Genomic DNA, 13,440 nt, shown 5'->3' on the forward strand with positions numbered 1-13,440 from the left:
GAGCGCCCTGTGTCTGCTTGAGATGGCGGCCAGATCGGAGAACGCGAGGGCCGAATAAACAGTAAACCTGCGCGTCTACAACCTTCCGAGAAGCGCAAGCCGTGTCATTTATTCCATATCTACATCATCTAGAAACAGAAGAGCGCCATGGAAGGCGGGAAACCTACCCTGCCGCTGGTTTACCAGGCCGTGCAGGCGCTGTATCACGACCCGGACCCTGCCGGCAAGGAGCGCGCCTCGGTCTGGCTGGGAGAGCTGCAGAGATCGGTGCGTTCATTAGCGGGCCTACTGCGCCACAGCACCGTCACTCACTAATTAACACTTACAATATGCTATTCATTTAAAACGGTGTCCATGTAGGCCGCAATGCAGATTTTTAAAGCATCAACATCTGCTGTGTTGGGAAGTGGAGGTGGTCACATGTGTTTGGGCTGTTGTGGGGGTTTATTTGTATCCATTGCTAAATCCATCTAGCTTGTCTGTGGTTTGATGGTCGAGTTATAAGTGGATTTAAGCAACAAGTTTTGCGGAAATAGTTCATGTAATCATAATAACTTGCGCAAATCGGGTTTATCACCTTGACTGCCTCGTTAGAAAGCTGGTAGTTGTGTTTTGTAACATGGGAACGAGTTTGTTGCTGGGCATTAGCTGGTTGACCATATTCCGAAAAACCAGCTTGACCACCTTATAAACCTGAATGAACAACTAGTAGTTGATTTTTGCTGTTCCAAGATGTTTTACCATCTTGGGCCAGCTAAAAAAACCCGGTACCATGTTCCAAAACACGGTTTACTGGCAGGGTATGTTGAAATCAAACTAGGCTGAATCTATTCTAGTGCATTTCTGGGCATTACAAGATATAGTTTAAATATTACAGTTATAACATCAATACTGTGATTGTAATTCTAGTGTATATGCATTTATGCCAGCATTAAATGCCATTAGTTTGCCATTTCACCCTTTCTGCTTTGGGTTACTGGTTCTTGATTGAGTTCCGCTTCAGCAAACTGTGAGAAATAGAAGGTGTTAAAATTATAAACCACAAACCAATGGGTGAGATTTTGCAAAGCATATGTTGCATTTTGCAGAAGAAAGTGACACAATATTGTATTATTACCCCATAATTTGTCCTACTGCTGAATGCAGTAAATTCAATAAGAATCAATGTGTGGCACAATATGGCATCAGTATTATGAATTGCATGGCTTCACCTTGACATTTAAGTTGATTGTCCTGCTCCTCACTCACTGAGACGATCTGTCTCTTCAGGTTGTGCATTATAATGTTACACACAAGTTCCTGGTTCCTGATGTTTCAATTGATTTGCATGAGTAATATTTATCTTGTTGTGACACATCTGATGTTCAAGTTTTGCTTTACTTATGCAAAAGGCAACTGGTCCGACTTGATATTCAGTGGTCGATAGTAATAACTAGAGAGTGGGGTGGCTAATATAATGCTGAATATATATATAATTGAAATGAGTTAATACAGTTTATTTAAGGCTACTGATATGAAGGAATTGTTTTTAGCGCTATTTAGTCATAAAACATATCCAAAAACAGAAATTATGCTTTGATGAGAGTGGCTATCATCTCATAATGGACAAATCATCTGATGTTATTGCCACCTCCTCCTTGAAGTTGTTTTTTCTGCACTGAACCTTGCAGATGTACGCGTGGGAGATCTCGGATCAGCTCCTGCAGCTGAAGCAGGATGTGGAATCGTGTTACTTTGCAGCCCAGACGATGAAGATGAAGATCCAGACTTCGTTCTACGAGCTTCCCCCAGAGACCCACACCGCACTGAGAGATTCGCTCCTGTCTCACATCCAGAACCTCAAAGACCTGTCTCCCATCATCGTCACACAGGTAACATCCCATCTGTCGGTCGTATGCACTAAACATACATGATTTGTGTCCTGTGATCACTGAATTAAAATGTAAGTCAGTGCTGCTGATGACCTCAAACATCTGCCGTTAATGATGGTATATTGAACATGCTGTGTGAGGTGTAGAGAGGGACCGTCCATCGCCACCACACTGCAGTGTTACATATTGAGAGCTGTTAAGAAAGTGCCGCTGGTGTTCTAATGTCATTTTCTCTCCCAGCTTGCATTGGCAATCGCAGATCTGGCTCTTCAGATGGCCTCGTGGAAAGGCTGTGTTCACACCCTCATAGAGAAGTAAGAATCTTCTACAGACTTTCTCTCATTTACATTTTATTGATAGGTTTCTTGTCTGTGGCTGTGTTTATGAGTGATATTAAAGGAATAGTTCACACCAGAATGGATGTTATGTTGCTTTCCCCCGCCATATACTGAAAGTGAGTCGGAATTAGGGTTGCTTTGCTGCAAAACTACCTAAATAGCACCAGTTGTAATCAACTGAGGCCGGTTGCACCATCTATGCGTAAATTACAATGTAGTTTAGTTTTGATGTAAATGGGCACCAAGTTACAACTTAAGCACTACTAAATATTTTTGCGTTGCACCATTAAACTTAGCTGAAGAGTAACTATGTATAAACTAAATATTTACGGAAGCCTCCGATCAAGAGTAATGGTTGGACTAAAATGGCAGACTGCATCAGTAAGCTCTTGTTTTACCTGACAAACTTTAAATTTTTAGACATATATGATAATACTGACATTTACACTCGCTTACATTTTAAGAGAGAGAACATTATGTGAAAAGATTACTTTGTTAGCACCTTTTTAACACAAACCCTTCCTAAACAGCATGCTGCTATGTGCATTGGTCCCATCATTCTGTGTTGTCATAAATTTAATTTCTTGTTTGTTTGTTTTTATATCATTATTTATTTATTGATTCTTATTCATTTCGTTTTCGTTATTTATATTTAAAATTTTTAAAATGAAAAAAAAAAAAAAAAAAAATTAAAAAATTTAAAATTATTCATGATTAAGTAGTATTGTATTTATTGGAAACTTATTTTTACTAAAAAAGTTATAGGATAAATTGAAATTCACGACATTTCAACAACTTCTACAGGCGTATTTGAAAGCTGCTATTGGAATATTGAGGGTAAACGTCATATTATGCGACTACGCATTACATTACGGAGAGCTTACGACCTACTAGCTACGTTCTGCCTTAAGAACAAATGGTGCAACCGAAAAAAGTTAGTAGCTAGTAGTTACTAAGCCTCTAGTGTGGACTTTCCAATTTAACTAAGAACTTACGAACGGCTGGTGCAACCCTACACTGAAACACAATTATTCCATATGGTCTCAGACAAAAACAGTATTTGTGTAATAATTCTAAAAGAATTCTGCTTTAAAATAGTTGTCCATTGTCACATCTTGAAATTTTATCATCTACCCAACGCTTGATTTTGCTCCTTCCAGATACAGTAATGATGTGTCCTCCATGCCTTTCCTGATTGAAATACTCACGGTACTGCCGGAGGAGGTGCATAGCCGCTCTCTGAGGATCGGAGCCAATCGACGGACAGAGATCATTGAAGATCTGGCCTACTACTCTACCACAGTGGTCACTCTTCTGGTGCAGACATTATTCTATCTATTCTATCATTTATTGCCCACTTTCCAACATAAACAAGATGCCTAACCTGTCTGTTCATAGCCTAGTGGTGCTGATGCAAGAGGCTTGAATCACCACCATATTATGCTGTCAGCAAAATGCAGGGCTCAACTATTTACTATTTACTTTTTATTAACATGTCTTTTCAAAAATTATTTACAGCAAATTTTTTTTTTAAATTTGCAGTAGGGCTGGGCGATATATCTCATGCGATTGTCACACGCATTTCGTCAGTAAAGCCGGTTCCCTGATTGCCGCTAAATCGCCATCACCTGCTTTCAGATGGAGCGGCATTTAATAGCCAGAGCCGTAGATCACTGATAAGCCACGCAATATTGCATTCATATCGCAGATGAATCGCCTTCGATAATGAACGCGATATTGTGTGGCTTATCAGTGATCCACGGCTCTGTCTATTAAATGCCGCTCCATCTGAAAGCAGGTGATGGCGATTTAGCGGCAATCAGGGAACCGGCTTTACTGACGAAATGCGCGTGACAATCGCATGCGATATATCGCCCAGCCCTAATTTGCAGTAATACATTAATACATTTTAGAGCTTTAATATAACTCCATGGTGACTATAATATTTTTATTTATTTTTGCTAAAAAATTATATGGTTTAAAAAAAGCTATCAAGTTCACTCTTGTAATTTGGACATCATCTAAGTCTGCCAGATAGATTTACCTTATTTAATTTATATCAGCAGAATTCACAAAGTGTATTTTGCAAGGCATAAAAACACATCTCTTATTTTGTAGGCCCATCATATGTTGCTTTTGCTTTCTTAACCCTTAATAAAGCCCAACCTTTGTTCTGTGCTATCATTCCATCCATGCAAATCATTTTTGTGGTTTAGACTTTGCCTAAACATTTAAATAAATAGTTTTTGATTCTAAACTGAGCTTGGCTATTGTTGTTGCTTTTCCATGATCAGGTGACATGTGCGGAGAAGTCCGGACACACTGAGAAGATGCTTATCAAGGTGTTCCGATGTTTGGGGAGCTGGTTTAATTTAGGAGTGCTGGACAACAACTTCATGGCCAACAATCAACTGCTTATGATTCTCTTCCAAGTGCTGGTGAGATCAGCATATACGATCAGATGTTCACTTCCTTTCTCCCTTTCACTTATCTTTAAAAATCTGTTTTTATTTTACCCTTTTCATTGCAGCAGAGGGATGAGACGTCTACAAACCTGCACGAGGCGGCATCAGACTGCGTGTGTTCAGCGCTGTATGCGATTGAGAACGTGGCCATAAACATGCCCCTGGCCATGCAGCTCTTCCAGGGAGTCCTCACCTTAGAAACAGCCTACCACATGGCCGTAGCCCGAGAGGACCTCGACAAGTAAGTGTGGCATTGTTTATGATCAATGTATGGAGTTTGTGAAGACCTCTAACACAATAGGGGCTTTTGCACCTGAGGAACCTTTTCATAGTTCCTAGAACTATTGGTGGAAGTACCCGCTTTTTGCCTTGTGTCTGCACCACAGGAACTAGAAACGATTTTAGTTCTAGGAACTCCTTTTGGGGGAACTAAATTAGCTCCTACTTCAGAGTAGGGTCTAACCCAGCACTAAAGGAACTGTCAGTGACGTAAGTGTACGCTGATTGGCCAAACACACGCGAAACACCTGCACCCACCATTTTTAAAGAAGCTGTGTAAACACAGATTATAGCCTATATATTTACTCCACAAACTAGCTCTACAAACATGGAAAACGGTGACAGATGGACCTCTCAACCTTGACGCTATGAAGAAGATCCAATGCAACGTTGGACCAAGCAAAACATGATTATGTACTTCTGCTCAGTTAGCGACATTGGGCATTGACCACATGGCAAACGTAAATACTTTTACATATACCGTCTACTTTCTTGGTATAACAGTTCTATCTAATAACATATTATACAGGACTGTTAAACGGATCATAAACTAAAGGAAAATAGGAGTGCTGTGCGGCTTACGTCACTTCAGAGTTCCTCCTGGCGGTGCAAATGCAACCAGGAAAATGGCCCTGGAGGAAATTTTAGTTGTTGGGGAACCACCTTGGTGGCTAGTTCCTAGAACTACCTGGTGTGAAAGCCCCTTATGGCTCTGTTCCCATACCCAGTGAGCTGCATGCTGCTTGTCACATGGGATCATAAGTGACAGTTGAAACGATGTACAGTACAGTCCAAAAGTTTGGAACCACTAAGATTTTTAATGTTTTTAAAAGAAGTTTCGTCTGCTCACCAAGGCTACATTTATTTAATTAAAAATACAGTAAAAAACATCAATATTGTGAAATATTATTACAATTTAAAATAACTGTTTTCTATTTGAATATATTTCACAAAGTAATTTATTCCTGTGATGGCAAAGCTGAATTTTCAGCATCATTACTCCAGTCTTCAGTGTCACATGATCCTTCAGAAAACATTCTAATATGCTGATCTGCTGCTCAAGAAACATTTAATGTGTACAATTGTACAAAATATTTGTGTACAATATTTTTTTTCAGGATTATTTGATGAATAGAAAGTTCAAAAGAACAGTGTTTATCTGAAATCGAATCTTTTGTAACATTATAAATGTCTTTACTGCCACTTTTGATTGATTTAATGCATCCTTGCTGAATAAAAGTATTAATTTCTTTCCAAAAAAATAAAAATAAAAATTCTTACTGACCCCAAACTTTTGAACGGTAGTGTATAATGCTACAGAAGCTTTGTATTTCAGATAAATGCTGTTCTTTTGAACTTTCTATTCATCAAGGAATCCTGAAAAAAAAAAAAAGTACACAACTGTTTTCAACATTGAAAATAATCATAAATGTTTGAGCAGCAAATCAGCATATTAGAATGATTTCTGAAGGATCATGTGACACTGAAGACTGGAGTAACGATGCTGAAAATTCAGCTTTGATCACAGGAATAAATTACTTTGTCAAATATATTTAAATAGTACACAGTTATTTTAAATTGTAATAATATTTCACAATATTACTGTTTTTACTGTATTTTTAATTAAATAAATGTAGCCTTGGTGAGCAGACGAAACTTCTTTTAAAAACATTAAAAATCTTAATGGTTCCAAACTTTTGGACTGTACTTTAAACGAATAGCTAAAACAAATGGTGTTTGTCACACAAAGCCTACGGGAGACTCAACTCACAATTGGTTTCAATAGTTGATGTTAGCATTTTACTAAATGGAGCACTCTACTGAATTGATTTGAATATAGTTTGACATTAATAGGTTGCTATGCTAAAAGTTGCGCAATACTTTAAACTGTTGACTCACAAATTATTTATTTATTTTTTTAAATGTAGTTTAACATTAGCATGTTGACATGCTCAAATCTCAAATTGGGAAATTCCTTAAATGGGAGTTTAACTTTCAATTGATTTCAATAGTTTTATATTAGCATTTTGCTATGACTATCTTCTTTCAGACAGTCACAATCAGGCATATTTGAAGCCAAAAAAAACTGCATCCATCCTTAATAAAAGTAATCCATACAGCTCCAGGGGTTTAATAAAGGGTTTCTGAAGCGAAGTGATGTGTTTTTGTAAGACAAATATCCATATTTAAAACAATAAATTCAAATAACTAGCTTCCAGCGGACGACTGTATACATACTGCACAAGATGACTTGCGCCAAATGAGTAACCCCCTGACACGATGTATGACGCAGGATGTAGGAGTATTGAAAGCTCTTGCGGTTCAAACAAATAGAGTTGTGCAACAAACTCAAGCTCCTCTTCTCTTATATCGAAATCCTTTGACGTTTCTCTTTAAAAATGATCGTTTTAGACTTCTAATTCGTGACTGCTGTTTTGTTTTGCTCTATTCTCTGCGCTTCCACGTTCATCATTACATCGTGCGTCAGGTCAGAGGATACTCTTCTGCCGCAAATCGATGCGTACAGCCGTTTGCCGAAAGCTAGTAATTATTGTTAATAAAGTTTAAAAAATTTTTTATTTTTCCTACAAAAATCCATTGCTTTGCTTCAGAAGGCCTTTATTAACCCCCTGGATCCGTATGGATTACTTCTATTATGGATGGATGCATTTTTACTTGCTGTTTCCGCCATAATGGATTTTTTTTCATTTAAACGCAATGTAAATGGCTTTCCTTCTCAGTGAAAGAAACCTCACTAAGCCTTATAATTTGGCCAAAATAAGGTAATTTTAAAAGCAGCATATTCATGCTCCTGAAGTAGGAAGATTACTAGGTTTTGGGATGGTTTTGGATCTTGCTTGCATTTTTCCACTACAGGGTGCTAAATTACTGCCGGATCTTCACTGAATTGTGTGAGACATTTTTGGAGATGACAGTAAGGACTCCTGGCCAGGGCATGGGAGATCTACGTACCTTGGAGTTGCTGCTTATTTGTGCCGGACATCCCCAGTATGAGGTGAGTGTGAAGGCTGACACGTAGTTAATCATCTGCACCCATAATGACAAGTGAGCATGTATATCTGTCCTTCATCAGGTGGTTGAGATCTCGTTCAACTTCTGGTACCGTCTGGGAGAGCATCTTTATAAAATGAATGATCCAGCACTGCACAGAGTGTTCAGGCCGTTCATACAGAGGCTACTTCACAGCCTCGCCCGCCACTGCCAACTTGACCCAGATCATGTGAGCATTCTTCCCTTTCCACTTGTCTCTCTTGCTTCTTCACGGGAAACTCAAATCATTAAATGATGGCTTCTAGTATGTGCAATAAAAATGAGGTTCACGATTTCCAGCTTTTTTTCTTCATCTCTTATTTTGTGATTCCTGTACAGGAGGGAGTCCCTGAGGACACGGATGATTTTGGGGAGTTCAGGATGAGAGTGTCTGATCTTGTGAAGGATGTGATTTTCCTAGTCGGCTCCATGGAGTGTTTCTCACAGGTAGAATTTATAGTTTCAAGAATAGAAACATGAAGTGAAATTGATTTGAGGTACAGAACCCAAAGTGATTTTTAGAATTTAGCGTGGTTTACCGAGAAACGAGAGTGAATATTCAACCTAAGTTAAATATTCTTTTTATAAACATTTTGTGTCCTCTCATCAGCTGTATTCAACTCTGAAGGAGGGAAATCCCCCATGGGAAGTAACTGAGGCTGTTCTGTTTATCATGGCTTCCATTGCTAAGAGTGTCGATCCGTGAGTATCACTTTCAGTCATGACACAGCAGCTTCATTTTCTTGTTCGTGGCATAAAATTTGAGTAATATATTTGCATATTAGATACATTTAATATCTTATTGTCCTGTGTTTTAAGGCTTAAAATATTACCAACATTTTTTGTAATCTTATAAATGACAAAATCTTTAACTTTGTCTTTTGTAAAAGGAAGGATGATTATTGTATTTTTTTTATTATTTTGCCATGAATATAATTTTGATGCTGAAGTTACAAATAATAAAATAAATTCTTGTCAATTGTATGGCTGGGTATTGAAAGAGATTTTCTGATTCATTTAGATCTTGATTCAAAGAACTGTTCCTTAGATTCTTATGAGCAGGTTCTATTTAGCAAATCGTGCCACGAGATCTCGCAATATTAAAATGTGACGAGATTTCTCGTCGAGGTCAAAAGCTGTCTCTCGATATCGCCATGACGGACCGTGAGAGTGAAATTAGCATAGGATATGCCATCGCTACATTTACATTACTTTGCGGTGCCCACCACCGTAGCACTGCCTCCACTGTTGTTTTGCTTTTATTTATAGAAATAAAAATCATTTAATTCAGTGGTATAACTGTTGTTTCAATTGTAAACCATTTAAAATGTCTGCTCTGCTTATCCAGCGTGAGTGCAGCAGGAATTACAGTTCACTGATCACGTGACGAGAGTAAGGCGAGATGACTGACAAGACCGTGGCTGAGGATTTGTTGTGTAACAGAAAATGTTAAAATAAATCTTGTAGATTGCATAAATCATGTAGAATGTAAGATAAATCTTGTAGAATTCGCGCTCAGCACTGCCACTCCCAGTACGTGTGATCGCAAAATCGTAAGCGAATGTTTCAAAATGCACCTGCAGACTGCTTTTCCACTCATGAATTTTGTCATTGAGGATTTCTTAAAAATACTGTCTCATTTTCTTGAACCCAATCTTGTGTCGTGAACTAAGCGTCTTGTCACACCCCTAGCAATTAATCATGAAATCTGTATTTTTCAGCCTTAGTCATTTGTCCAAAACACTTTTTCAAACTGGGGATTCTGTATTACATGAAGCTTAATGTTTGTAACGCTAAAATGTCTCCCTCTGCTGGTCCCTAGTGAGAATAATCCCACCCTAACGGAGGTGCTGGAGCAGATAGTATTGCTTCCCGAGACGGTCCATCTTGCTGTCCGCTACACCAGCATTGAGCTGGTCGGAGAAATGAGTGAAGTGATCGACCGGAACCCTTGCATGCTAGGTGACTGTCACAAAAGAGTCTGGTTTATCTTCACCTGCAGGATGTTTTGTTTCTCTCTGTGTATTCATGACGCATATATTGGGTTGGCAGATCCTGTTTTGAACTTCCTGATGAAGGGTTTACGGGAGAAGCCGTTGGCCTCTGCGGCAGCTAAAGCCATTCACAACATCTGCTCGGTGTGTCGAGACCACATGGCGCAGCACTTCCAGGGCCTGCTGGACATCGCCCGCGCTCTCGACTCATTTGCCCTGTCAACGGATGCTGCCGTTGGCCTGCTGAAAGGTGTGGTACACGTTTGTTGATCTTTGATGGTTTGTTAGCTGGTGTTTTACACGGTTCACATTAAAGTAGCGTTCAACACTTTTCTGTTGATCTTAGTCATGCCCTTGTTGTATGGCTGGTTTGGTTTAAGTGGTGTGATTGGTTTGCTTCAGGCACAGCGCTGGTGTTGGCCCGACTCCCCCTGGAGAAGATTGCGGAGTGTCTGAACGATCTGTGTGCAGTTCAGGTCATGGCACTGAAGAAGGTTAGATGCTCATGACTGTTTGGTCTGTATGTCTTCTGTCTGTGTTTAACTCAATAAAGTAATGTGTTGTCTTTCTATCCAGCTACTGGCTCAGGACTCCAGCAGTGGGAAATCATCAGACCCCACCGTGTGGCTGGACAGGCTGGCTGTTATCTTCAGGTTAGACATTCACCATCACCACCATTGCGCTTTATGCCAGAGCTTAGAGTCTGTAAAACATTTTGTTGGGCTGTGACTATTTCTAGTCCTCTGAGGCCATATCCAGCTTTTCCTATCCTATCTTCTCTTTCTTCTCAAGGAATATCTGCGTACACACGAAACCTCTGTAATTCTGCCATAGAGATGCACTAATAATGGAGAATGCTTGGAGTATGCGCATAAACCTTGTGCGCTGTATACAAACTTGAGTAAAGCTTCGAAATAAAGCTTTACTTTAGTAAAGCTGATAGGCTCAGTAGCTTCTGCGGCATGAACACAAGCATGTAATCTGCTGTTGTTGTTACATGACATAGCGTTGTCTGACTAGGGTCGAGACTAGGGATGTCCCGATCAGGTTTTTTGCCCTCGAGTCCGAGTCATTTGATTTTGAGTATCTATCCGATACTTCTATAATACATGAAAAAGAATAAAGAAGAGCGAAAAAAAACAGATCCAGGAACAGTGCTTTTCAGGTTTTTCAGGAATCTAACAATCGTTTTCACGTACAGAAAATGGATAAAGTAATCAAATATAAAATATCACTGCATATTATCTTTACTGTATAAAATAAATAAAGATTAATCATTATTGAAGTTACAAAAACTATTCAGTCAAGAGCAGTGAGTGATTTCTTTATTTGTTGTTTGATTTAACATTAAAAACAGGCAGCAGGAATAGTTTTTTTTCCCTATAAGACATGCACGATCCAGTACATATACTGTTACACATGCGCTGTCTTTCTCGACTAATATACGTTCACTTAAGACATAACCGACTATGTTTGCTAGGATACTCGCTAAGACGGGCATGTTGACATAATTTTTGTATGAATTTGTCCGCTGAAGCGCAAGACTTGAAAGAGAACTCAGTATTTGCGCGCTGACTGAAATAAGCGTGTGCGCGCTTCGGATGAGTGCACACAAATCTTCTCACAGCGCGTGCGAGTTCTCTTTCGCGTCTTGTTCTTGAAGGGTTAAATCAGCAAGGCTTAAATGAGTTCGTTTAAACACAGACAGCAACGTGTGCTGTTCAGGTCTCACCTGTATCAACACCCGGGTGATGGTGGCGTAAATGACTGGACATTAGAGCATAGGGCACTCGCAGTTAACAGTTTACAAAGAGTGACTGTTTTGTCCACGCTTTCTGATTATCGTTGTTGTAACGTTTTGCGCATCCATCGACTGAAACATACATTATCTGAACTCTGTCTGTCTGTTTTCCACGTTGCTATTTTAAACAAGCCATATTAACCAATAGATGCGTCGTCATTCGAGATGGACCGCGGTGCAAGTGCGTACCTAACTGTAAGTGGAGAACCGTAGGGTTCGATTTTTTACTGAGAACCGTTGCACCCCTAATACATATATATCCGAGTCCTGATCGGGAGGTAACGTCCGATTCCGATCGAGTCTGAAACCACGTGATCGGGCCCGATTTCCGATCACGTGATCGGATCTGGACATCCCTAGTCGAGACGTGGGGTAATGACCTTTATCGTTTCACAAAATATACAGATTGGCTGTACACATGAAAACGCAAGGGTGTCGTTTTCAGATTTATCCATTCTGGTTTCACAAAATAGCGGTTTCAGGCTCCCAAAATGCAAGATCCGTCTGGACAAAACACAGATACGATACAAAATTGTTGTTTACAGCTAAACGCGTCTCCTTGTGGATGGGCTCTGAGAAAATCATTTTTTTCCCCCGATAACATTCTTGAAAAAGATTTTAAAATCTTTCCAGGAAGGGTTTTTATTGGTTTAATCTATTAAAGGTGCCCAAGAATGCTTTTTCACAAGATGTAATATAAGTCTAAGGTGTCTCCTGAATGTGTCTGTGAAGTTTCAGCTCAAAATACCCCATAGATTTTTTTTAATTAATTTTTTTAACTGCCTATTTTGGGGCATCATTAACTATACACTGATTTTGGCAGCGCCGCCCCTTTAAATCGCATGCTCCCTGCCACACGAGCTCTCGACTATATTACAATGCATTTACAAAGTACACACAGCTAATATAACCCTCAAATGGATCTTTACAAGATGTTCGTCATGCATGCTGTATGCATGCTTCGAATTATGTGAGTAAAGTATTTATTTGGATGTTAAAGTTTTATTCTGAGTGAATTTGAGGCTATGCTCTGTGGCTAACGGCTAATTCTACACTGTTGGAGAGATTTATAAAGAATGAAGTTGTGTTTATGAATTATACAGACTGCACATGTTTAAAAATGAAAATAGCGATGGCTCTCTTGTCTCCGTGAATACAGTAAGAAACGATGGTAACTTTAACCACATTTAACAGTACATTAGCAACATGCTAATGAAACATTTAGAAAGACAATTTACAAATATCACTAAAAATATCATGCTATCATGGATCATGTCAGTTATTGTTGCTCCATCTGCCATTTTTCGCTGTTGTTCTTGCTGGCTTACCTTGTCTGTGCACAGATCCAGATGTTAATACTGCCTTTCCTTGTGTAATGCCTTGAACATGGGCTGGCATATATGCAAATATTGGGGTCATACATATTAATGATCCCGACTATTACGTAACAGTCGGTGTTATGTTGAGATCCGCGTGTTTTCCGGAAGTCTTTTAAACAAATGAGATTTATATAAGGAGGAAGCAATGGGGTTTGAAACTCAATGTATGTCTTTTCCATGTACTGAACTCTTGTTATTTAACTATGCCAATATAAATTCAATTTTTGATTCTAGGGCACCTTTAATTATATATAAATGGATT

At 39.1% G+C, this 13,440-nt stretch overlaps 1 protein-coding gene across 2 annotated transcripts in view; it reads left to right on the forward strand.

Moving 5' to 3' along the window:
- The window catches only part of tnpo3 (transportin 3), an 18,286-nt gene continuing 4,846 nt past the window's right edge, over positions 1-13,440 (forward strand). For both annotated transcript variants that reach the window (XM_048155020.1, XM_048155021.1), the window contains exons 1-14: positions 1-267; positions 1,671-1,871; positions 2,112-2,185; positions 3,370-3,526; positions 4,504-4,647; positions 4,740-4,915; positions 7,831-7,969; positions 8,048-8,194; positions 8,344-8,451; positions 8,615-8,706; positions 9,827-9,966; positions 10,057-10,248; positions 10,401-10,492; positions 10,575-10,651. In XM_048155020.1, the coding sequence (XP_048010977.1) occupies positions 148-267; positions 1,671-1,871; positions 2,112-2,185; positions 3,370-3,526; positions 4,504-4,647; positions 4,740-4,915; positions 7,831-7,969; positions 8,048-8,194; positions 8,344-8,451; positions 8,615-8,706; positions 9,827-9,966; positions 10,057-10,248; positions 10,401-10,492; positions 10,575-10,651 (1,859 nt within the window). In that variant the 5' untranslated portion in view covers positions 1-147. The remainder of the gene's footprint in view (positions 268-1,670; positions 1,872-2,111; positions 2,186-3,369; positions 3,527-4,503; positions 4,648-4,739; positions 4,916-7,830; positions 7,970-8,047; positions 8,195-8,343; positions 8,452-8,614; positions 8,707-9,826; positions 9,967-10,056; positions 10,249-10,400; positions 10,493-10,574; positions 10,652-13,440) is intronic.

Source organism: Megalobrama amblycephala, linkage group LG14 (genome assembly GCF_018812025.1).
Source record: "Megalobrama amblycephala isolate DHTTF-2021 linkage group LG14, ASM1881202v1, whole genome shotgun sequence".
Lineage (NCBI taxonomy): Eukaryota > Metazoa > Chordata > Actinopteri > Cypriniformes > Xenocyprididae > Megalobrama > Megalobrama amblycephala.